Consider the following 25,664-nt stretch of genomic DNA (forward strand, 5'->3'; position numbering starts at 1 on the left):
GGTATGGAAAGTTCTTGACTCCTCAAACCATGTTTCTCTTCACTTGAGAAAGAACTATATATATATTCTAAATGCTCAGGCTGAGAAATAGCATTTACTTAAATAAAATGTGTTTTGAGAACTTAACTAATTTCAGATTTTTCAAATGCAGTTTTATAATCCACTCATAGTTATCTTATTCAAATTTTATTAAAAATATTTTAAGATCAGGAGGAAGTATAGTCCAATTAACTTGGGCATTAGAACTTTTATACATAGAACTCCATGTGTCAAATGATTCAAGATCATTTAATTGCAGTACAGAGGATTGTGAATAAATTAATAATAAGAGATGTACACAATATATAAATAACACATTCATGAGGAAGCCATAAAATGCATTATGTCAGAGGTGGCCTCCTACAACATACCAAACATCCAGATGAAACTGAAATACCTAAACAGAACAACCCTGCACCTTTTCCAAGCTATACAAGACCCATAAGGAAAGGTTATTAGGAAATGAAAAAGGCAAGAATATGTCCGTCTTGGTGCAGTTCTTGAATATCTTTGAAACTGACAAAGCCAAAGGAGGTCAGTCCTGCCCTCTGATTGTTTTCTCTCCCAACAAGGAATTAAAAAAATTGAAATTCAACCTGTTAGATCCAAATTCATTTCAACTAGTGCTTCTTCTAATTCTTCTCTCTTCTCTCTATCACACCACATCCACCCCACCTCCTACACCTGATCCTTGCCAAGAGAAGATGCTCCAAAAAGGCCCACTCATGTCCCAGCAAGTAAGGAGAACAGGTACGTGTGATGGAAACATATGTGGGCCAGGAGCTGTTCTGTCATTCAATGACTATTTACTTAGTGCCTAATATATGCCAGGCACTTTTCTAGGCAGTAGGGAGATAGCAATGAACATGACAGACAAGCTCCTTGTATTTACAGAGCTTACATTCCTGTAGGGCAAGATAGATAATAAAGAAATAATGTAATTTCCAATAGTAATAAGTTCTCTAAAACACTGAGTAAAGTGGTGGCAAGTGAATATGGGTAGTTAGGAATAGAATCCTGGATAAGATGACACTTGAACAAGGAGTGAATGATAAGAAAGTGCTGGTCAGGCTGAGGAACAGCCAACACAAAGTCTCTGAGGCAGCAATAAGGTTGGCCCTCCCTGGGAACAGCAGGTCATGTGGCTGAAGTGTAATGAGCAATATGGTCAGAGGCGTTAGCAAGGACTGATAACTGGAGTTTAGGTTTAGTCTAAGTGTCAGTGGAAGACTTTGGAGGAAGTGGCATGTGATGACATAATTAAGAGAGTACTGCCACTGCCCTGTGGACCAGGGACTTGTTGCCATCACTAACTTGCTTTCTTTTCTGCATCCCTATTAGACTGTAACATCCTTGAAGATAGGGCCCAAGGCATCTTTGACATTACACATCTAACATGTACCTGGTGTGTTGCAGGCATTCAGTCAATGTAGGTTCAGTCAAATGAACTAAGCAGGAGTAAAGACATGATTAATGGTTTAACCTTTAATTACATTATCCATTGCAAGATGCCTCCCAAAGCACATTAGACTACTTGTTAATATTAAATGATCCTGGCATTATTTTTAATGAAGTAAACAAAAAGCTCATATTTTCTAATGTTGGAGTCGTCTGTAGGAATACACATACAGAAGCTCAAATAAGAAAACCTATGTAGTCCCCTCCTCCATATAGTTTAAAAGTCACTGGCTGCTTATTATCTGAATCTTCCAATACTGTACACCATTAGACTTGCTTTTTTTTTTTTTTCTGTTTAATAAGTGGGAAAGGGCATTAAAAATAAAACCCAAAGCCCAAAAACCCAACCCAAATAACTTACTCTCCGGTTGCAGACACATTGCTGACTTGGGGTACATGAGCACTGCAGAAAAGAAGCAAAGAGAAAGAAAGTCAGGTTAGATGAAAGATCAGAGATGATGAACCAAACATCTGAAGCGGATCGCAGGCTGAAAGAAATTAGCTCATTCCCAAGTGATCCTCAAAACAATGTTTAACCATCCAATGAAAGATGCTCATTTTCGCTTGTTTCTAGAAATGGAGATGGTCCGGCTTACTTATAACAGTGGCTTTTTCTCCTTTTAAAAGATGTCCATGGCAGACAATTCTATAAATTTGGAGAACTATCTCTTAGCTGTCAACCTATTGCCACAGCAGCCCTAGTTCAAGGTCTTTTCATTTTCCTAAAATGTCAGTTGTGGCCAAGTGACTTCCTGCCACCTACTTCACCTATTTCTATCTTTCCCCAGCCCAAATCCATTCCCTTCCTTCTCCTCTTAGGCCAGGAAACAGAACATCTTTCTAAAACTCTGCCCTCAACAGGCAGAGGGCAGTGGGGACCACAGAGATAGAGAACAAGGAACCAATGTTGTTTTCTATATGACTATTTCTAAACCATATTTTCGAAGCCACATTTTTTCCCTAAGTTTCTCAGGATGGAAAGCATCTCAAGCTCTGTAATGTGTCAGCTTAACATCTAATTTATAATGTTTTTGTTGGGCACTTACAAACTTTCATGACTTTCCCATTTTTTCTAAAGCCTGAATTCTTTTAAAAGTATTGAGAAGTGGTCAACACAAAGTAGAATGATAAAATTACAAAACACTATCAGGTTAGCAAGCTTTGGAACTTTCCCCCTCATGCTTGCACTTATGTTCACATAATCACAATGAGTGTTGAGGCTGGCAGTTATTTTAATTGTATTAACACATTACATTCTCACAATCTGCCCTCTAGTGTTTAGTTGGCTTTTGAATCAATATTTAAAAGTGTCTGTCTTTTAAAAAAAGAGGTTAAATATTGAGCAGATTTGAGACAATCTTTAGTCGTGTCAAACTATTGTTCTACCTAATAGTTCTAATAGTTCTTTTCCTTCTTTGTAGAAGACATTCAAAGAAAATCAAAGTTGTTAAGGACCAATATTGATAGTTGTCTTTCAATTACTCCAAACATTCTAATTTATATGGTATAATTTTCAACATATGAATATGTTGCTTGGGAATCATCTGTCAGGTTTTTCTCCCACGTAAGTGTATATCTCATCTCTTTCAATGTAGAATCTCAAAGCCTCAAGGGTTTGTATAATATTTCTCATTTTCTTTCATCACACTCCCTCCCACTACCACCACCATCATGTCTTCCATAGTACTCATTATCCCAGAGGTGATCAAAAAATGTTTACTCTTTAGCCCAAGACAATTTTCTTTAGTTAAAGCTGTAGTTCTTTGTTATGGCCATAGACCATGGCTGAAACCCAGAAAAACCACATAAAATCATGTGATTAGGTAAAAGGGAAGCTGATTCAAGTAAGTCTTAAATAATTAAGAAGATAAATAAATAAATACAAACACCTAAGACTTACTGAGTACTTACTATGTTCCAGACACTGTGCTAAGTACTTTTTACATAGTTTTTTTTTTCACTTATTATTTACAACAACCCTATGAAGAGGTACTACTGTTTTCAGATGAAGAGGGTAGAAAGGTTAAATAACTTACCCACAGCCATAGAGCCAAGAAATAGGATGAGCTGGGATTTGAACCAAGAAAAGTTTTAGCTCAGAGTCTAAGCTCTTAATCACTCCACGAGCTTGTCTTTCAATCTATTACTCACTACAGTCATCTCTGGATATGGAGGCCTGGCCTTAGGTATTTTACTTTGCTTTTAATTACAACAATTTCTCTCCTGCCTTACAATGCCTGTTATTCATAGTGGTTCCCAGGCTACATAACCAACAATAAACCCCTTTCTGTTTTCTGTCTTTAACTGGAACAAGCAGTTCTTGCTTTTGCTACTTTGTGGCTCACCCTCTGTAAATTCAACACTATATAATTAACTCCTATACTCCACTTCTCAGTACAGTTACACAACGTTGGTTTGGAGAGCAGGGACCCATGTGAGTAAAGACTCGGGGAAAACTCAGAAGAGAGTAAAGAATGTGGATCTGCTAGATGCTAAAAAACATTCCAAAGGCATGTCATTAGCTTGTTAGTCCCCTATGCCATCTCAGAATGAAGACATGTATTTCCTCTCATCCTTTCTACATCGTTTTGAACTGTCTTCTTTTTGACTATTAAAGCAGATCCTGATGTTTTGACGTTCATTTTCTATGAAGGGAGAGTGAAGAAAGAAAGGCAAGAAAGAAAAAGACAAGGAAACAACAAACAAGATGAGGGTCTGAGATTTCTAACTCTTTAAATAAGTGCTTCTTCATTCTTAATGTGCATAGGAAATCACCTTGGCACTTGTTAATACAGACTGTGATTCAGCAGGTCTAGGTCTTGGGAAGGGGAAGCTGAGACTGCATTTCTAATACATTCCTCAGTGATTCTAATACTGTTGGTTTGTGGAAGACACTGAGTGGCAGAAGCTCTATATCCTTGCAACCAAAATTCTTTAAAACTTCAATTACTTAAATATCCCAATAATGATTTTTAAATACTGTAATCTTTTTTTTAAAATTTTTTTTATTATACTTTAAGTTCTAGGGTACATGTACATAACGTGCAGGTTTGTTACATATGTATACTTGTGCCATGTTGGTGTGCTGCACCCATTAACTCGTCAGCACCCATCAACTCATCATTTACATCAGGTATAACTCCCAATGCAATCCCTCCCCCCTCCCCCCTGTAATCTAAGTAATGAAGGTATGATACAGAAAACTCATAACCTCAGTGAATAAAAGTCAACACATTGAAATTTCTCCAACAGCTTAGAGAAGAATGACCTGAACCATCTAAATCAGTTGTAGAGCACATTTCTCAGAATACAAAAGTAAACAAATAAATCAATAATAAAACCAAGTAATTAAATCATATTCATATTTTTGCTAGTATATTTATTTTAGGACAGTTTTAGAATAAAGTGTGATGTTCTTAATAGTCCTTTGGAATTTCTGGTATATTTAACTAGTCTATAATTTCAGGTTCTTTTAATAGAATTCCTATAAATAAAGTATTATGAGAAGATATTTTCCATTGGTAATCAGAAAAGAAAGTTCTGGTCTTGGCTCTGCAGTTGATTAGACAAAATCACTGGCAGGTTGTTGGTTAGCTTGGCTGCATTGGGTTGGATTCTTCACACAGAAGATGAAAGGTCTGGCTAGTGATCTCTGTGGTTTCTTTTACCTCTAAAAGAAACCTCAAAAAATTGTTCTATCTCAGGTTCAAGCTTATTGCCTAAAGTTTAAATCATTACAAAAGGTTATGACTGCATATTTCGTTTTATGACATAGTATCAGATAAATTTATGGTTTATTAGTTACCAAAATAACTTTGGTATTTAGTTCAGGTATCCACCGTCATAGTTCCTGTGGGATGTACTTAACAATTCACCCTTAACAAAATTTTAAAGAATATTTAACAACAGCAATAGAGATTTCTTCCATAACTAAGATACTGACAACAAGGCAATAAGCATTTAAACAATAAGCAAATAAGGCAAAGTGAAAGATAAAGAAATTTCCTTCTTCATCTGCATGTAGCTTGCTTTTTATCTTCTGCGGAGAGCTAAGAATAATGAATTTTTCTTTTTCAGAGTCCTTGACTGATTTGCTAAGAAAATTTCTTACTTATGCATTATAAACAGTTGGATATGGAAGCGTTCATTTCCTAATGTTGACAAAGCAAGTATTTAAAATGGAAAGAAAGATGCTCACTCATATGCAGATCCCAGTTCTATGGCCAAATTCAAACCTAAGCCTACTGTTAGTGATGATGCAACTGAATATTCTATTGGTATGGTCATTTAAAATAGATTCTAAGCCTACTTTGAAATATAGTCTATGACATATTGAAATATCTTTAGTCTTTATTTTTATTAGCAAAACCCAAACTATATTTCCTTAAGCCAATTATGCTCAGCAATATTAGTCTCTAAAATTTGCATGTGATAAGATGCACAGATGCCTGTTGACAAGTGATTCTTTAATTAAATCTCTTGATTTGAAATAAAAAAGCATACATTTCAAAAGAGGTTTCAAATTTACAAAATGGAGACATCTTGAAAAGCATGTGTTTTCTTTTCTGTGTGTTCTCTTATTTCAGTATGTTCTCCTCTATGGCATATAAAATCCTGCCTGTAAAATATTACCGTTTTATTAGGAAACATGAGGTCCAACAAAATTATCAGTTTCTCTAAGATATAATATTTAAATTTACTCTATTTTTCTAATAAAGCAAGGATGAAAAAGACAATTATGAGATGTTTGCTTAAAAAAACCTAAGGATAAATCTCATGTAACAATCATCAAAACAGCCTAAAATTTTTAATTTGTCAATTTAACAAAGTATGGTATTTTCAGTATCTTCTTAAAATACTATAAGTTGATATGCAGCATCAACATTATACATATATAACACCACACGTATTTGTTATTGTGTAACAGCTTTCTAAATTAAATTTTGTTCATAATTTTAGTGCATTCTTCAGTGTCCTACATTAAAACAATTCAATCCTCGATATTTATTCCTTTTGCTTTAACCTCTAGCTATGATTATCATATGCAGAACTTTATTGGAACATTTGTAGGTATTTAAACTCTGATAAAAGTTGCATGATCACAAACATTTTGGGTAGCCTCAAATTTTGGTTTAAAATTGAATACTGTGCATAATATACTAGAATAAAAATTGAAAACATACTACATGGATATAATTCAAAAAGAGGAAAATATTTATCCTCATACCTTCTCTAATTCAAATTTCCTATTCTTTTAAATAGTCTGATTTGAAGAAAAAAATTACTCTTCACAGCTATATCTTAATACTATATAAAATTTATTCTAACAAATCAAATGTAACCCATCAAAATGTCAGAATACTCATCTTTTATACAGCTTCTTTTGACAATTATTGATGTTTTCAATTTCATATATTTAGTATGTTTTAGCATAAAAAGAAACTGGAAGTTTTTTTAGTTTTTACACTAAGGTCTATATTAACAAAATTATAAAATGCAATGCATAATTCACTTATATACTGTATCTCTTTTCCATTTTACAGAAAATTGAAGATCAGAGAAGTATCTAATTTAAGTTTACACAGCTCCATTCTATCTATGTAGTCCGGCTTCAGAGTATGTCCTCAATTCTCTGAATAATCTTTATTCTCAAATAATGCTACTATTTACATAAATCTGTGGCTATAACTTTAGTTATTTCATTAGAATTAGGTTACTAAAAGTGTTTTTTTTTTTGATTTAAATAGATTTTTTCTTTTTCTCCAAATTTATATAATGCAGAAAATTTTTATTTCTTCTAGGTTTTCATGTTTACTAGTTTCAAATTGCACGAAGTGTTCTCTAATCTTTTAAAAAAGTATTATAACCCTTACAGTAAACTTCAAGTATGATTATTAGTATCATCTCTCATTTTTCTTAAGCTTATCAAGAATTTTGTATCTTGTAATTTTCATTTTTACTCTCAAAGAACCAGCTCCTGAACTCAAATATCAGTTCTGCTTGTTTTCTGTTTTCTTTTATTATTAACGAATTCTTTTAGGTTTCAAAGAGATTGCTTTTTCTTCCTTTCTCTAACTTCTTATTCTGAATGTGTGGCTGATTTATCTTCAATCTTGTGTTAGGTTACCTCTTTAAAAAGTTTAGACTTTATTCCACAAATTTTGATACATACTTTTTCTTTATTTTCTTAACAATATGCACTTGAGATTCTTATTTACTCTTTGAGTTGTCCCCTTCCTCCTGTCCCCTTACAAGAGTTTTCACTGGTTTATTGAAATTTTTTTTTGTCATTAATTACAGTGTGGTCAGAAATTGTTGGCTATCAAAATTTCTACTCTTTAAGAACTTTTGAAGATAGCTGAATACTGTTTATACAGCAGCAGAAATGCTTGATTGAGCTCTATTTGTACTATGCAAAGTTTCACATATGTATATAGGTGCTCATGTATTTGAAATTTTATTAATTTTACAAAATTCTCAATGCTATATATCCTATAAATTTTGTTATGGACATATAGTTACATGTATAAGTCCTATATTTCAAATGTGTTTACTTGTTTATCCTTGATAATATAAGAATTTAAATTTATATGATTTGATAATACTGTAAATCTAGATAATAAAGTAAGTCCAGTTTATCTTTTCTAACAAATTTGGCCTTCAACTTCAGTTGTCTGTTCACATTTATCAGATATATGTTTATCTTTTTATTATTGACCTTTCTGTGCCACTTTGTTTTAGGTATAACTCTTTTGCAAACAGTATAGTTCAACTAGATTTTTTTTTTTTTTTTAGTATTTTAGCTTTTCTCAAAGAATTTAATCCATTTACATTTATTGTCATAGCTGATAGATTTGTTCTAGTATTGTTTTTGCTTTATGCTTTCTAATTTGGGAACTTGTTTTTCCTTTGGTTGCTGCCATTGCTCTTATCTTTTGAAGGCATTCTGAATACAGGAGTCCTATGCAAAATTCTACTATGGTTGCTTTTCATGCCCATATTTCTCTCATTATTAAAAATATGGCAAAACCACAATTACTTTCACACCAACCTAATAAAATAAGAAAAGCAAAAAAACCTCGACACCTGCTTCTATTTTCCTGATTATGTAAGACAAGAAATTTATAGCTTCATTACTTTCTTTGCCCTTCCACCAATGCTAATAATCAGATCTCTACCTCATACTAATTGTTTTTTAAATTTATCTCTCACTTAGCTGGGCATACCCTATACTTGTACTTTTACTAATATGTTTCTTCATTCGAATTATAGTTTTCAGATGGCTTTTCAATCTCTGACTTTCACATCTAACATTATTATTCTGCTAGTTCTGTGGTTTTTCTTTTTTAGACAGTGTCTTGCTCTGTCACCCAGGCTGGAGGGAGTACAGTGGCGTCATCATAGTTCACTGAAATCTCAAACTCCTGGGCTCAAGCAATCCTCTTACTTTGGCCTCAGAAGAAACTCGTGTACATCAAGATATCTGGCCAATTTATTTATTTTCTTATAGAGACAGAACCTTGCTATGTTGCCCAGATTGGTCTCAGACTCCTTTGTTTCAAGAGATCCTCCCACTCTGGCCTCCGAAAGTGCTGGGATTACAGGACAGAGCTACTGTGTACAGGCTGTCATGTAGTTTTTATCTTTATCCTATTCCTTTTTATTCCAGAAGGGCTTCTCCAGTTTCTCTTTCATTATGCATTTGACTGATTTTTAATCATTTCTGTTCTTTACTGCCTTCAACATAGTTTTTAAAGTCTCTTCTAAAACATTTCTAGGGTTATTTTTCCCTCCTCATTCCAGCTGTTCTTTCTGTATCTCCAGTCTTTCAATTCTAAGCCTACTCCACTTTAATGGCTTCCTACTAATGTTTCAGAAAGGTTTATGTCCTTGAGCATTTTTTGAGAAGATTAACAATATTACTTCTCAAGTTTTCATCTGAATTTTATAAAAATCAGTTCTCTAGATTCTGTCTTTATGCTGAGTCATCGAGGCAAATCATCCTTTCCCCTAGTTTGTCATTTCTCTTCATAGGTCCCAAATTCTTTCTTTGTGCTTAGTGGTTCTTAAGGTGGAATAATCAATCTAGGTAGAACCATTTCCAACGACCTGGGTAGGTAGACTGTTCTTAGCTTATATAATTGTCTACTTGGCTGTGAGCAGATGGCTCCTCCTGGATTTAGATTTGAAGAGCCAGTATCTGAATCTGCCCTAGAATAATCTATAATACCTACTTAGGTAGACTTGCTTTTTGGTTCCATTTTATGATTATGCTGGAGAATCAGAAACAAATTTGTGGTTTGTTTTGGGGTACTGTACACTTGAAAGCACATATGAAAATCCAATAATCTTCTTGCCTTTATCCCTTTCTCAAATGCTTTTGCTAGGTGACTGAGCATCCCAGGAGAATCCCTTTCCTCCCCATTGTTTTGTATGCTGAGTATTCTTGTCTGAATGGATATTAAAATATAAAAGCTGATGAGGGCAGAGAGGTGAAAAACAATAACACAACTCGGCTCTAGATGGTTCAGAAAATAAGTTTCTGCTCAGTTGAGGAAATGTCACCAGCTTTTCTGGTTACTGCAATAGACAGTAGAAGAAAGCAAAGTCAGTTTTTCCTCCCTTCCTTTTCTCTTTGTGGCTATCTGTATTGTTTAGATGGCAGAACATGAAGTCTGCAAGGTAAAAATATGTATCTCTGCCCACCCCATAGATGATGTGACCTTTGACGTGGCTTTTGTTTTTATCATTGCTACAGAGCTGTCTCTAGGGTTTGTATTTTATATTATCATGGATATTAAATAGAAAGCTGGGAGTACTGTATCAGGCAAAGGCAGTCTGCTACCTGTTTAAACTAGATTCTTAAATTTTATTAAAATCTGAAGTTCTACAAAGGGAAGCCCACAGGGAGGCAGGGAAACTGAGGAATGAAGTAACAAGAGATCTAGGCAGAATGGAAAGGTGTAATTTTCTACAAGTGAATTATTCTTTATCATGCTGAGGTAAAAGATGTGAAGAAAATCATTTAAAATGTATATAATTTATCTTTCTAAATTATATAGCTCTAACATATGCTTAATATTTTATTAACATTGTTAGAATTAAACCTAGAATCTATACTTACATCTAACTATGCAAAAAAAAAAAATGACTAGTGATTCTCAGATCAAGAACTCAATAATGAGTCTTAAAAACTGTATGACAAACATTAGTAAACTTTGTAGCCATTCCTCAATTATACTGTTGGTCTGGTTCTGTGTAAGCACCTAGCCCAAGCAGAGACTTAGAATCCTGACCAATGGGACACAAACATCTTTAAGAAATCCACATACTTCATAACTATAAGGATGGTTATTATTAAAAAGCAAAATAACAAGTGTTGACAAAAATATGGACAAATTGGAACTGTGTACTGTACTTGTGGAAATGTAAAATGATGTAGCTGCTAGCTAGGGTAGTAAATAGTATGGAAGTTCCTCAACAAATTAAACGTAGAACTACCATACGCTCCAACAATTCCAGTTTTTTTTTTTTTTTTTTTCAGACAGAGTCTTGCTCTGTCACCAGGCTGGAGTGCAGTGACACAATCTCGGCTCACTGCAACCTCCGCCTTCCAGGTTCAAGCGATTCCCCTGCCTCAGCCTCCTGAGTAGCTGGGACTACAGGCATGCACCACCATGCACGGCTAATTTTTTGTATTTTAGTAGAGACTGGGTTTCACCGTGTTGTCCAGGATGGTCTTGACCTACTGACCTCATGATCCACCCGCCTCGGCCTCTCAGAGTGCTGGGATTATAGCCATGAGCCACTGTGCCTGGCCCCAACAATTCCACTTCTGAGTATATACCCAACAGAAATGAAAGCAAGGACTTGGACAGATATTTGTACATCCATGTTCATAGCAGCGTTATTCACAATGCCCAAAAGATGGAAGCAACCTAAGTGTCTATTGAGAGGTGAAAGGATAAATAAAACGTAGCATATACATAGATGGAAATATTATTCAGCCTTCAAAAGGAGGAAAGTTCTGACACATGCTACAACGTGGATGGACCCTGAGGTATGCTAAGTAAAATATGCCGGTCACAAAAGGACAAAGACTGTAAGATCCCACTCATATGAGGTACCTGGAGTAGTCAAATTCTTAAAGTCTCTACAGAGAGCGAAATGGTGGTTGCCAGGGCATAAGGAAAGAAGGAAATGAAAAATTAGTGTTTAGTGAGTACAGAATTTAGTTTTACAAGATACAAAGAGTTCTGAAGATGGATGGTGATGACAGTTGTGTAACAATGAGAATGTACTTAATGCCACTGAACTGTACATTTAAAAATGGCTAAGATGGCAACCTTTGTTTATATTTTACCATAATAAAAAAACCAAAACCAAAACAACAGAGCTCCACAGGTAGAGGGGATGTGCCCCCTCAGTTTAGAAACACTACTCTGGCCAAGCGTGGTGGCTTGTGCCTGTAATCCCAGCACTTTGGGAGGCCGAGGCGGGCGGATCACTTGAGGTCAGAGTTTGAGACCAGCATAGCCAACATAGTGAAACCCCCTCTCTATTAAAACTACACAAATTAGCTGGGCTTAGTGGCGGATGCCTGTAATCCCAGCTACTGTGGAGGCTGAGGCAGGAGAATCACTTGAACCCAGGAGATGGAGGTTGCAGTGAGCCGAGATCATGCCACTACACTCCAGCCTGGGCGACACAGTGAGACTCCATCTCAAAAAAAAAAAAGGAAACACTATTATAATAAAAAGGAAAACAAATATTTTTGATAAGTCGTTGTGTTTAAAGACATCCAGATACCTAGCTGACTTTATCATGTTGCTAAAAAAGTAGATACTTAAATAAACAGCTTGCTTGTTTGTTCTACTTCTTAGTCAGTAGCCTAAAACAGGCTTTTGAATAAATGTAATGTCTGGTATGCTACACTTCTCCAAAGCTCTCCCATGTGATAATGAAGGATTTTTACCTTAAAATATTCATTTAGAAAACATACGATATGCTTCTTAAGGAGAAAAACAAACTATTAAAAGTTAAAGCTAATGAACCATAATACAAAAAAAAAAAAAAATCACAAACATACAAATTCTAGCATAAGTTGTTTGGAAAGCAATTCTCAGAAAAACTATCTAAAAATGCTTTAGAAAGAAGTTTTCTACATATCAGGATAGGAGTGGTATGGTATAATATTCAGATCCCATCTAAATATCAGGTAATATTTTAATTTTAATTTAGCCAAAGTCATTTTTCTCTCTAACATAAATGTACAGTTATGATACTGAAAAATCGATAGTTCCTAGGCTCCAGCAATTAAAAATTAACCAAATTAGAAGCAGTAAGTCTGTCTGCAAAACTGCTAACTTAGAAATAAATCCATCTGATGCACCTTCAGGAAAATTAGAACAGACAAAATGCTGAAGCTGACCTTAATCCAAACCTGCTAAATTAATAATTTAGCCTCAGTTTGCACTGTGAGTATTAAAACTTGGGCTGATATTTTTAAAGACGGTCAATTCCAGGACTTTCATGGAGCACTAAATGAGAAAAGGAAAAGAGAGGAAGATCAGTGCACCTGCTAGAAGACAGGTGTTAGCTAAGCAAGGACCAAGTTTCAGATGCCAGGTGAGCTAGTTAGAGCCCAATGAACAAAACTGGTATATAGCCCCTGAAGCACATATCCTAAGATTTTGATAAAGCACATTAAACACAGGTTCTAGGCATGCAAGTTATATGTATAATCCAGGAATTTGTAAAGAAGGAGTCCAAGGATAGAAGTCTGATGAAATGGGATAAGGATGGGATCTGATCCTGCTCATAGGAGCATGAAAGTGGTGTAGGGGAGGTGAGAGCTGGTAGAAGTGAGGAGAAACAGCAAGTGGAGATGCAGAACCCAAGTCTTAGTGGAAACCAAACACCGAAATCCAAACTTAGGCTTGGAGACAGTGAAAACTCAGGCAAACAGAAGTAGAGCGGCAACAGATCCTAGACAGATCTGACTGGAGGCCGGGTAAAAGAATGCAGACAATAAAAGGTTGAACATGGCACAGAACACCACCACCAAGTTGTTTTGATGCTCAGCTGAGCAACTGAGGTAGGGGCTCTGCTGTTTGGGATTCCAGCCTAGAATATAAAAGAGAACAGGGTATGAACATCCTGGCCAAGAACGTTCTCTACCTTAAGTTTGCAGGTCATGTTTATTCTGTTGTAGTCTTACTAAGGGTTTGGCATAATCTATTCTTCCCTTTCATTTCCCTAATCATTTCAACTGGGTTGGTAATCCCTAATAAGCGTCTGGGGAACAATGACACCTACTGTTTGAGCTCCTATAACTGCAATTAACTTGCTACATGGAATGGTGGCAGGTGTAGATTGATAGCTACTGTTTCCTTCCTTTGCAAAAAACAACAAATGGCTCTGCGGTGAGTTAAGTTGGAGAAGTACTGAAATTAGAGATGACAGAGTTGTTATCGCAGAAGATATTTGATTTAGAATAAAAATATGACTGTGTGTCTATTCACAACAGCCCTACCTTATTACAGAAAGGACTGAAGGTAACTGAAATATATGGTAGACTAACATGTGATTCAGGCATGACTGTTCAATGAGAATATCACATTACAGAACTGAAATTCCATAAGGTGATAACAAGAGCAACATAATGGCTGAAACAGCCTCTCTGGTTCCCTGTTCCTGCATCCCTTTTTTCTCCCCTAGCCACAGCAAGGTCCTGGGACCTCCACTAGTGTGTACTGTGGCCTCTTCACATGCTCTCCATCTGTATCCTTTATCCCAGACACAGACTCTGTCCTGTTATATACAATCCATCTCTTCTCCACTGCACTAGCAGGATCACTATGTGACCTCCTGTACCCGAGTGCCGCTGTGGGTCATCTACCCTCCTTCCTTTGAGACTGGAGGTCTGCTCTGCTCTCATCTTCTGTCTGTTCGGATCTGCACTCTCTGAAGACTGTCCACTCACAGACTTGTAGCCACTGAGTTTTGCTGTTCCACCTCTTTATGCTGGAACTTTCAGAATTAACCACCAAACTGAATATCCCACTGCTGACCAGCTTTCCCAGCCCTATCCCCTCCATGGCTGCTTGTGGCTGGATCTACTTCCAGTGAGTTCCCCTCTCAGCAGATGTGTCTTATGTCTTGATTGGGCCTACTTCTGAAATTGTAATTTCAGGCTAAATAATTACTATTTTTGCATTTGTGAAATAGTTCTGCTTGGTTTAAATCTCCATCATATGAAAAGAATGCCTGCTGATAACTTTTCCTTTTTCTACCATAAATGTGGGCCAGTATGCATATTCATTCCCTTTTTCCCCCTAATTTTATCATATTTTAGTTTCTATGACTCAACATTGAAAAAAATCAAGTAGCTTCTATTAAGAGTTCGGTAAATATATTATTGATTTTCTTTTACTCTATTTTCTTGTACTTTCATTCTGCAAGTACAGGACATTCAGAGAAATAAGTTTTCATTAGTTAGCATGATCCAGTGCTAAAGTCTCCTATACTATGTAAAACTGAATTTCCATTAATATATAACAAGCATTTGCTGATATTACTGTGTGTATTTACATAATGGATACCAGACTCACTACGTGCTCAGCAACATCCTCATGTGTTCACAGGAATTGCATAGTTGAGATAGCCTATGAACCAGAGTATGCTGATTTGGTTGGCAGGAAACCAGGATGAAAAAAATGGACCACGTTGTCTCATACTGAAACCTCAAATGTTCCTTCTCTTGCCATAAAGTGATTATGCAATATGCTGCAAGTCACTAAAGGGTAAACACTACTAAAAAGCAGTTACTTGGCTAAGCCTGAAGTCCTGTGACACATTTCTGAAGTACTAGTGGTTGAATTATAGCCTAAATCCATTCTGGGACTATTTCAACAAGTCAGATTCAAAAATAAATAAATAAACAAATTCTGTATTGCATATCCTGACATTTCTTTTAAAAAACAGTAGACGTCAGGCCAGGCGTGGTGGCTCATGCCTGTAATCCCAGCACTTAGGGAGGCTGAGGTGGGTGGATCACGAGGTCAGGAGTTCAAGACCAGCCTGGCCAAGATGGTGAAACCTTGTCTCTACTAAAAATACAAAAATTAGCCAGGCATGGTGGCGGGTGCCTGTAATCCCAGCTACTCGGGAGGCTGAGACAGAGAATTGCTCAAACCCAGGAGGCGGAGGTTGCAGTGAGTTGAGATCATGCAACTGCAATCCAGCCTGGGCGACAAAGCGAGACTCTGTCAAAAATAAATAAAATAAAATAAAATAAAATAAAATAAAATAAATAAAAAGCATTAGACTTCAGGAAAGATTCAAAAAACAAACATCAGCATTATTTTACATGCTTATATACTTTTCAAATATATTTTCTAAGCCTTTGAAGTGGGTAGGTAGTAAGAAAAGAAATGCAATAAGGAAGACTTGATTCTAGGCTATATCTCAGATGACTCACTCGGAAAACCCTGTCAGTACAGCATTCATTCACCAGAGAGAAGTGATCTTGAATTCTGTTAACATACCTGCTTTAACAGTTGTTACTCTGGGTTTATAAGCTTTAGAAAATCATCTTCAATCCTATAAACTTGCTGAATATTTAGTTTCCTTCTCCGCTATGACACAGAAAATGATGTAACCCAACCCAAGGCTTTGTCTGTGAGTGGGTCTTGTACCCATTGGCCCCCACTAACCTATGCATATGTATATGTATAAAATGGAGATTTTTAACTTTGCTTACAGCCTAATCATCGGGCAGATTTTAAATTAAAATGATCACCTTGGCACTTTCAAATTTAAAACAAAATACCTTATTTTAGTTGTTTGAACTATATTATACATTTAAAAAATATATTTCTTGCACCAAAGGGAAAAATACAGTAAGGTAAAGAGCTCCAGCAAGCTTAGTCTGGCCACAGTAACGAATGTTCTATTGAAAGGGATTAAAATGAGCAAATAAACCCAAAGAAGCCTTAACCCTCCTTTATTCCCTGTAGTAGACCAACAAAAATCAAATAAATACCTCAAATAGAAAGGTGAAATAGGTCTTTCATCTTCCTGCGAACTAAAAGGAAAATAAATTTGGAATTAATATAATGTCTGTTAATATGACATGTCAATTTTACTAAAAATGTTCTACCAGTCAAAAATGTTGATTTAGCACATTAAAGCCAATCTCATGATGGAGTAAGGTTAGTAAAACACGATCTACCTCGGACCTAGCCAAAGTCAATTACTTCTTGTCAGGATACCATCAAGTGAGGCTTCTTTTAAGATGAGCTAAGACAAAAGTAATTCACATCACACTTTCCAGAGGAAGCTTTTTACTGCCTTATTCTAGGGGCCCAATTCAAATATTCGTATATTACACATAAACCCTTAAAACAATTACATACTAATTTATCTCAACAAAGCTGACTGCAGCTCATTAACATGATGATGAAAATAAGAAACAACCAACAAAACATTCCTGTTAAGAACGAGCCACTTCAGGAATGATTCCCTAGCCATGAAGAGCACATCAGTAAACAGCACCACACTCACGGGCTCTTTGTCCTTCTGTAGTTACTCTACTAAGTATTAACTAGTGTGTATAACATGAAAGGACATAAATGAAATCATTAACAAGTTTAAGTTCCTCAAACAACACAGACAAAATATCAAGCTTAATACACTGAAAGTTATTATTTTTTTTTTAAGAGACATGGTCTCACTCTGTTGGCCAGGCTAGTGCAGTGGTACAATCACGGTTCACAGCAGCCACAAACTCCCAGGCTCAAGCGATCCCACGTCAGCCTCTGGGGTATCTGGGACCACAGGCACGTGCTACTATGCCAGGCTAATTTTTTATTGTTTTTTTGTAGAGACGGAGTCTAACTATGTTGCCCAAGCTGGTCTTGAACTCCTGGGCTCAAGCGATCCTCCCGCCTCAGCCTCCCAAAGTGCTGGGATTGCAAACATGAGCCACCATGCCTGGCCTAGAAATTTAATTTTTAAAATGTAAAATATTTGTTGTATTTTCTTTTCCTTTCTTTAGCATGTTTTATTTTTCCTAATAAATGATCTCAAAGTATAGAATGAATCCCTCTGCCTTGCTGTCCACTGGAGTGATCTTTGAACTTTTTAAATTATGCACTCATAAAACTTGCTTTTCAGTAGCCACTCCCCTCAAATATATAACTGATTAAATATATATATTATGTACATCACTAAACAGACAAAAGTAGAAAGATAAAGTATTAAATAAAATGAAAAAGAAGGTCTAATATTTTCTTTTGTACCCCTAGGGTTCCTCTTGGATATCACCTGGGGTGTTTACCACCTTATAGCATCTGGGAAAGCAACTAATTAACTGTAGCATTCTCTTTCTCTCTCTTTTTGCTTAATTTTCTTAAGCATCATTCATGAAAAGAGAAAAGTCTGCTTCGACTGATAGTATTAAACTTGCAGTCAATAAACTCTTATCACAGAGTTATACTGTAAAACACACATAAGCAAACAAAATCCTGTCCTGAAAGTTGAATAGGTCTTAACATTTTAGAAGGAATATGGAACATAAAATGTGACACATTGTTTTTCATTCTCTCATGATTTGGATTTCCAATTTCAAAACTGATCAGCTGTTCTAATGCCTATGTTGCCAAATATCTTAATGTTTATAACTAATGGTGTTAACTCTTCCCAGGTGAGAGGTAAGTGATGGGCTGTCATGTGGATGGGCTGAGGGCAAAGCTTGTAGAATTAGGTTGCAGGGTTGAAGAGTTAGCGGGGACAACACCTGGACATTTCCCAGGTGTTGTTATAGGAAACCACCTGAAACAGTGCTATTATAGGAGGTGACTACTTTTAAGTCAACCTGACAGAAGTCACTTACACATTTGACTTCCAAACATTCCTAGAAAACACTAAACAAAACAATTATAAAAATGTTAGAACTGGGTTTCCTGATCAAGAAATTGATCATTATGCCAAAGAAACACTATGCCAAAAAACAAAACAAAACAAAACAAAAAAACAAACAAAAAAACCACCTGCCATTAAAAACCTATAATGATTTTGTTATTCCAGGAAAGGCCTCCATATTTTGTAAAATGAGTACTACATACTTTCTTTGCCCAGAACAGATCCTTTACTCTAACATGTAGCAAACTGAAGGAAAATTAACATGGTTACTGTAACATTCTTTGATGTACACTCAATTAGCAATATGCTTGGTTTTCTTAAGTGCTTTTGAGAGATGATTTAAATGGTTCAGGGCTCTGAACACAGCTGTTCATGTGTCTTAGCTATTTGTGTGTGTCTGTGTGCTAAATTTCTTTGCAGCAAACAGAAGCAATACTTTTTTCCTTTTATCTCCATCACAAATTTCACATCAATTATGACTGCGGGCCAGATCCTACCACAGGTCCTATATTAATTATCTCAATTAGATCCTCACAAAACTTCCCTGGTACTGGCTTCTTGCTTCTTCTTTAATTCAGGTGGGAAAAGCAGTCTCAGAGTGAGTGCATAACTCATTCAGATGATGCAGCTAGTCATGTGTAAACTACTGTGTTACATGTTAGTTCATTTTTCTTATTGTTTTCCCTTCATTTTTAACCTATCAAAGTACGGCGAGATGACTAGGTTAGTAAAGAAAATGCATTCGATGGCCAGTCTGCATTCCAGCAGCCACAACAAGATCTCGTGGACTTGATAAGCTCTTTGTCATGCTTCTGATTATGGCAACTCTACATCACCTTAATCAAAGTCTATTCGTAATGCATTATGCCTGACAGCACTTATAAGGTGATTAATTTATTAAAGTGTACTGGCACGATGTCAAGAATGTCTCTTGATGGAAACACAAGACTTTAATCATAAGCAAATATTTTATCTGGCCTGCATTTGCACAAAGTAAATTCATCAATGAAAGACAAAATAAGAAATTTTTAATTTGGCTATGCCCCTGAATTTTGACCAGTTTTTGTTCTAAAAAAGAAAATGTAAGCACTGAAATTTAAGTAAAATAAAGCAGAGTATTACATTTAGTCAACAATCAGCAGTACACAGTGGAGTAATCCATGCACACTACCTGAGAAAAACAATATAATTTGGAAAGAAAATGAGGATAAATAAATCAATTTTTATTTTAAAAGCATATTTCTCTTTTCCCTTTCCTAAAAGTACCCTTTTCTGGGATTTAGTAATATAATCTAAACAGAGGCATAAATTTTGAGACAACTAAATCATTGATTTCAAACTGATTACACCAACTCATTTTAGAAATAAATTTAATGCATTGATTTTGAAGGCAATTTTACAGAAAAATGGCCACGGACAATTCTTCCAAATAAAATCAAGAAAATAAACTTCTCCACAAAATGTACAAACCAGAATGCACAACATTTGAAAAAATTACCATTTTTATATAGTTGTATGAAGATATTGTACTATTACTACAGGCTCCAAAACATCTTTAACAAAGATTATTTACACCTATTCCCGTTTTTGTGTCAATCTGTCATGATCAATGATACTAAAGGATTTTGCCTAAATTCTAAATTGAGTATAATTTGTCATAATTTTTTCTTAAATATGAAATTGAGAATTTATTCACTTTTAATTTTTAAAAATAAGCAAATGTTCTGTGAATGAAGAAGGAAGTGTGTGTCATGAAATTAAGCCAATGACAAATTGAAACAACTTAGAATTAATTTGATTTCCTCCTTGGTTACCAGTAACAACTCCGTGTTTTAATTATTTCCTATTTGCTGACTCTCAATAATGGCCAAGCTTAAGCAGCCAATTATAAGTAGTTTACTTTAAAAAACTCAAATATACACTGAGAGATCTGGGCAATCACCTCATTTATGTGATTATGCTTAATGTTCTCAGATACATGGTACTATATTCTCAAAATAACTGCTTGTGGAAAGAACATTTATCATATAGACCTAAATAATAGTCTAAATCTAGGAAGCTACAACCAAGAATGCCAATAACTTAGATATTTTTATCTAGGTTTTAGCAGAGTCCTGTCTAACTTTTTATACAGCTTGACATTGGTTAATGCACATAAATAAACGACACCTAGACTGATAATCTCTTCATGAGCTGCACTAATTTCTAAACTGAAGCCACAGAATGCAGTGCAATGCCTATCAGTTTAATTATACAGCAAGCTAAAGGAAATCATGAAAGGCATACTGTTGTATATGTCTAAGAAAAACCAAATAATGTTGGGAGAATTCCCAGGGCAAGCACCCAGAATGGACCTTCAATTACTCAATCAAACCACCATTCCATTCAATTCTCTTTTTAACTCTCCAATGAATTCAACTTTCTAATTGGTTAATGTGGCTGGCTACCAAAAAATTAACATAATTTGCATATTTAGTCACACACTTTAAATATATTTCTAAGTGGTTTGAGACAGAAGAAATAGTTTGTAAGTGTTCCTTGAGTACTGAAAAGTACAGAAAAACACGTAAATGCTAAGAATTTGGTGTCATTCTTTGAAGGAACTAGAAAAACCATCTACGAGGCTTAAAAAACAAAACAAGGAGCAAAAGAGAGAGAGAAAGTGAGGGACAAGTAAAAGAAAAGTATAAAGTAAACATTTTTTTCAGAAACTCAGGCATTTTCCACATGTGCTGCAGAATATAAGGGGAGGAATTTTCTTAGAGAATGATAAGTGAAGTTAGCACATTTTCCTTTCCTTCCTTGTTCTCAAACCATAAAGTGCAACACATGTACTTGAGCATTTTCAATTTATCTACAGTCTCAGTCATTAACCACTCCCCCTGCCAACTGGGGAGGTGTGTGGCAGCCACTGTTCGGTTGCTTAGGTTTTTGGTTTGGTCCCAGTGAAGAACACTAAAAAAAAAAAAAGTCCCCATTTTTTTTTTTTTTTCTGGAAAACAAATGTAAGAGTTTTCAGATCAGTTCATAACTGTTTACAGCTGTAATTTATTGGGGGTGGGGGATATTTTACAATTCTTTTTTGTAAACCCAGGCAGCTTTGTTTATAGTTTTATTATTTGCACTTTGTGCCTAAGAGCACAAATCTTAGCCAGTAGAAATACAAATTATTGCAGTTCAAGGGCAAATAGATTTTCCAGACCAAAGGTTAAATGCAAAGAGCTGAAGTTGTTAGTATTCACAGAACAGACATTTTTAGCTAACAGTAAGAAGTATTCTTTTGAAGGCAAAACAAATAGACAAAAAGACTTCCAAAGATTTAGATTTCATTCCAATAAGATAGAAAAATATTTCTACCATTTTTTGTCTGTTGAGTGGAAATTTGAAATATATTGTTATCAGTTGAATTATGTCACCCCAAAAATATACACTGAAGCCATAATCTCTCATATTTTAGAAAGTTATCTTATTTAGAAACAGGGTCTTGACAGAGATGATCAAGTTAAAATAAAGTCATTAAGATGGGCCTGAATCTAATATGACTAGTGTCCTTATAAAAAGGGGAAATTTGGACACAGAGACAGATATGCACCCAGGCAGAACATCATGTGAAGACTGGAGTTATGCTGTCCCAAGCGACGGAACTACTTGAAGCTAGGGAAGAGGCCTGGAACATACCAAATTCAGACAGAAAAACCTACCTAACAAAGGCGCTTCAATCTTACACAAAGGCTGTGCTCTGAAAGTTCATTTACAGGAATGCTAAGACTATAATCAATTTCCCATACTGACACCGGGATTTGGTTTCCAGGCCTGTATTCAAAAGTCTGTCTAACCTCTCATTCAAGTCAACTATCCTCATAAGCAGTCCAGATACAATATTTTAAAGTTTTAATGATGATTCAGTTAGAAACACATTTTATATCATGACAGTATACATACATATAAATCAGACATAAATTTCACAAAATTATTCTTAGTTTGCTGGGATATTTTCTATTTTGTTATTAATATTGGTCACATCCTGCTAAATTGGCTTTATGATCACTAATAGGTCATGACCCACAAAATTAAAAAATACTGTTCTAAACTTTAGACTCAAGAGAATATTAAAATGAACTATTCTTATTATATCATAATTCTTGTTTCTAGGCCATAACTTCTCTCATTCAATTGATTAAAACTAAATAATGTATTTTTTATTAAGTATAATCATTCATGAAATAACCACAATGTTGTGCTAAAAAAAATACTGTTCTACAATATGCTAAATACACATCTCCCTTGCTTGCTATATAATGCACACTGAATGAATGCTGATGAATTAAGATCTATGTTCTCACAAGACAAAGAAAAAAAACTCTTTCTTTCTCTGTCCTACTGCCAAAATCAGCTCTGGGCCAAAGAAGTACAGATTTTGCTGAGTGTAGATGGTAAAGAAAAGCAGAGAGAAAATGGGTCTGGATATGCCCAGTAGTGGGCATGATGACATAGTTGTGGAAGGCCAGGAGGATCTGACAGAATATCTCCAAATGTCTCTTGGCTCTTCCTTATTTGTATGACTGTGGTATTGTTTATCACCTATTCTGTCTTCTAGAATCAAAGAAATATTATACTTAGAGAAAACTAAGGATCATCTCATTCTATTTCAATCCTACTCACTCAGCTACTGCCAGCTCTGAATGTCCTGAATAACAGCTTGCAATGTCTAAGAAATTGCATGGCGGTAGGGGTATGTGCATGTGGGGTGAAAAGGAACAGAGTTCTTAAGTGGGGGGTGGGAAGAGGAGTTGCTTTACCTTCCATTTGTTTTGCATCTCTTTCTACAGCTAGAAGGTGAAAAGTGAACCATGACTGCCTGCTGATTGATTGACAGTGCACTTCTCAGGGAATCCTGGGCTGAGACATGTGTAGAAGTCACAGAATAGAATCTTATTCTTGTTATAACATTTACATTGTGTTTATAAGCCAACTGTTTTCCTTAAGGACGTTTATCCCTGCTATAGTTTAAAGGTGTCTCCCAAAGTGTATGTGTTAGAAACTTGATCCCCAATGAAACAGTTGTTGAGAGGTGGAACCTTTAAGAGCTGATTAGGTAATGAGGGCTCTGCCCTCAAGATTGGATTAATGCTGTTATTGTGGGAGTGGGATGGTTAGCACGGGAGTAGGTTCCTGGTAAAAGGATGAGTTTGACCCTCTCCCCTCTGTTCACTGAGTTCACTTTCTTGCCCTTCTGCCACCTGCCATGGGATGACAGAGCTAGAAGGCCCTTGTCAGACGTGAGACCTTTGAGCTTGGACTTCCCAGCCTCCAGAACTGTATGAAATAAGTATCTGTTCATTATAAATTATCCAGCCCATGCTATTCTGTTATAGCAGCACAAAATGGACTAAGACAATCTCTTACCTCCATATTTGATCAATTACCAAATTGTATGGATTATGTCTCAAAAAAAAGGATGTGTCTCTTGAGTCAGACCTCTCCTTTCCATTTCCACTGCATTAGTCTTTCGCAGGGGCACGACTATTTCCCTGTTTTCCACACCAGTTCATCCTTAGCCTCTCCTACTTCCCCATTGCAATCCACATGCCTCAATCTGGCACATGAAGTCCCTCCCAATTGCAATCCAACATACCTCTACAAACCTCTCATTGCACTTTTGCAACTCTTTCCATTTGTACATGTTCTTTCTACCTTCAATCCTTTCTCCACCTCTCTCTGCCTGGTAAATACTTCATCTCTCAGTTCAAGTGTCATCTAATCTGGGAAGCCATCTCTAGCACCCTGGAGAGGGAGTTGCTTCTTCCTCCAGGCTTCAAGACACTTTGTTCATAGCTATAACCGATTGCTTAGCACATAACACTGAAATTCATGAGCTCAGAGGCTTGTCTCGTTTCCAGATTAGTCTTTATCTTTGCAACACCAGCACCTAGCTAGGTACCTAGAACACTGCACGTATTTAGTAAATGGTTGTTGAATAAAATCAGTATCATCAAGATTTTGCTGAGTGCTTGCAGTAGTGTTTGATTACATATTTTGAAAACATACTGTTTATAATTTGTAAAACTAATTTTGCCTAGAAGCATTCTCTGATATCTGTACATTGATTATTTTAAATTTTCTTTTTCCCATCTATTCAAAACTTAATGAATCTGCAGCTATGCCATGGGTTTTCTCCCATCCTCACTTAAAGAAAATAATTTCTTTTTTCCAACTGCACAATTAGAGTGGGAGCTTTGCCATTATGCCCATAATTTTAACACTGTACTCTTTGCGGTATACAGAGAACCCAGAAAATGATATGTTCGGGCAAGGTAATGTTTGAGTATGGCCTTGCCACACACTATATCTGTTTGTTCTGGCTTGAGAGCAGGAAAAAAAAAAAAATTATTTCACTTCACACCAAACACAAAGGTTGTTTAAGGTTTGAAGAAATTTTGGGTTTAGTCCCCAAACTATTTTCAAGGCAGCTGGAAGCTTTCATTTGTCTTTGAGATCTTGTTTAGAAAAGTGATGTTTATCATTATTATAAACATAAAAACATTGTCTTAGGGAGGCAGTAATTTAGAACATAAAATACAACACTCTTTTTCTTCAGCGAGGCAGCCGAGCTGCAGACACAAACATGCAGATCTTTACAAAGACCCTCACGGGCAAAACCATCACCCTTGAGGTCGAGCCCAGTGACACTATTGAGAACGTCAAAGCCAAAATTCAAGACAAGGAGGGTATCCCACCTGACCAGCAGCGTCTGATATTTGCCGGCAAACAGCTGGAAGATGGCCACACTCTCTCAGACTACAACATCCACAAAGAGTCCACCCCGCACCTGGTGTTGCCCCTGCGAGGTGGCATTATTGAGCCTTCCCTCCGCCAGCTTGCCCAGAAATACAACTGCGACAAGATGATCTGCCGCAAGTGCTACGCTCGCCTTCACCCTCGTGCTGTCAACTGCCCCAAGAAGAAGTGTGGCCACACCAACAACCTGCGCCCCAAGAAGAAGGTCAAGGCTCTTCCTTCCTCGAAGGGCAGCCTCCCTGGAGCCTCAATAAAGTGTCCCTTTCGTTGACTGGAGCAGCAAAAAAAAAAAAAAAAAAAATACAACAACACATTCTTTGGAGGGATGAAATTAGTTGATGAAAAAATATTTTTTGTAACATTAGTAAATAAAGTATTTTCAAATCTTTAGTCACTGAAACAAAATCAAAAGAATACGGGGATACTTGTAGAAGGAAAGAAGG

At 36.0% G+C, this 25,664-nt stretch overlaps 2 protein-coding genes across 3 annotated transcripts in view; one reads left to right on the forward strand and one right to left on the reverse strand.

The window, feature by feature from the left end:
* Positions 1-25,500, forward strand: part of LOC105504882 (ubiquitin-60S ribosomal protein L40-like) — a 30,866-nt gene extending 5,366 nt beyond the window's left edge. Inside the window, exon 2 of the mRNA XM_011932507.1 lies at positions 25,041-25,500. Coding sequence (XP_011787897.1) covers positions 25,041-25,492 — 452 coding nt within the window. The 3' untranslated portion in view covers positions 25,493-25,500. The remainder of the gene's footprint in view (positions 1-25,040) is intronic.
* FAM13A (family with sequence similarity 13, member A) overlaps positions 1-25,664 on the reverse strand; it is a 342,193-nt gene that overhangs the window by 62,168 nt on the left and 254,361 nt on the right. For both annotated transcript variants that reach the window (XM_011932518.1, XM_011932526.1), the window contains 2 exons: positions 16,544-16,585; positions 1,859-1,900 (listed from right to left, as the gene is read on the reverse strand). In XM_011932518.1, the coding sequence (XP_011787908.1) occupies positions 1,859-1,900; positions 16,544-16,585 (84 nt within the window). The remainder of the gene's footprint in view (positions 1-1,858; positions 1,901-16,543; positions 16,586-25,664) is intronic.

This window comes from Colobus angolensis, unplaced genomic scaffold (genome assembly GCF_000951035.1).
Source record: "Colobus angolensis palliatus isolate OR3802 unplaced genomic scaffold, Cang.pa_1.0 Scaffold123, whole genome shotgun sequence".
NCBI lineage: Eukaryota > Metazoa > Chordata > Mammalia > Primates > Cercopithecidae > Colobus > Colobus angolensis.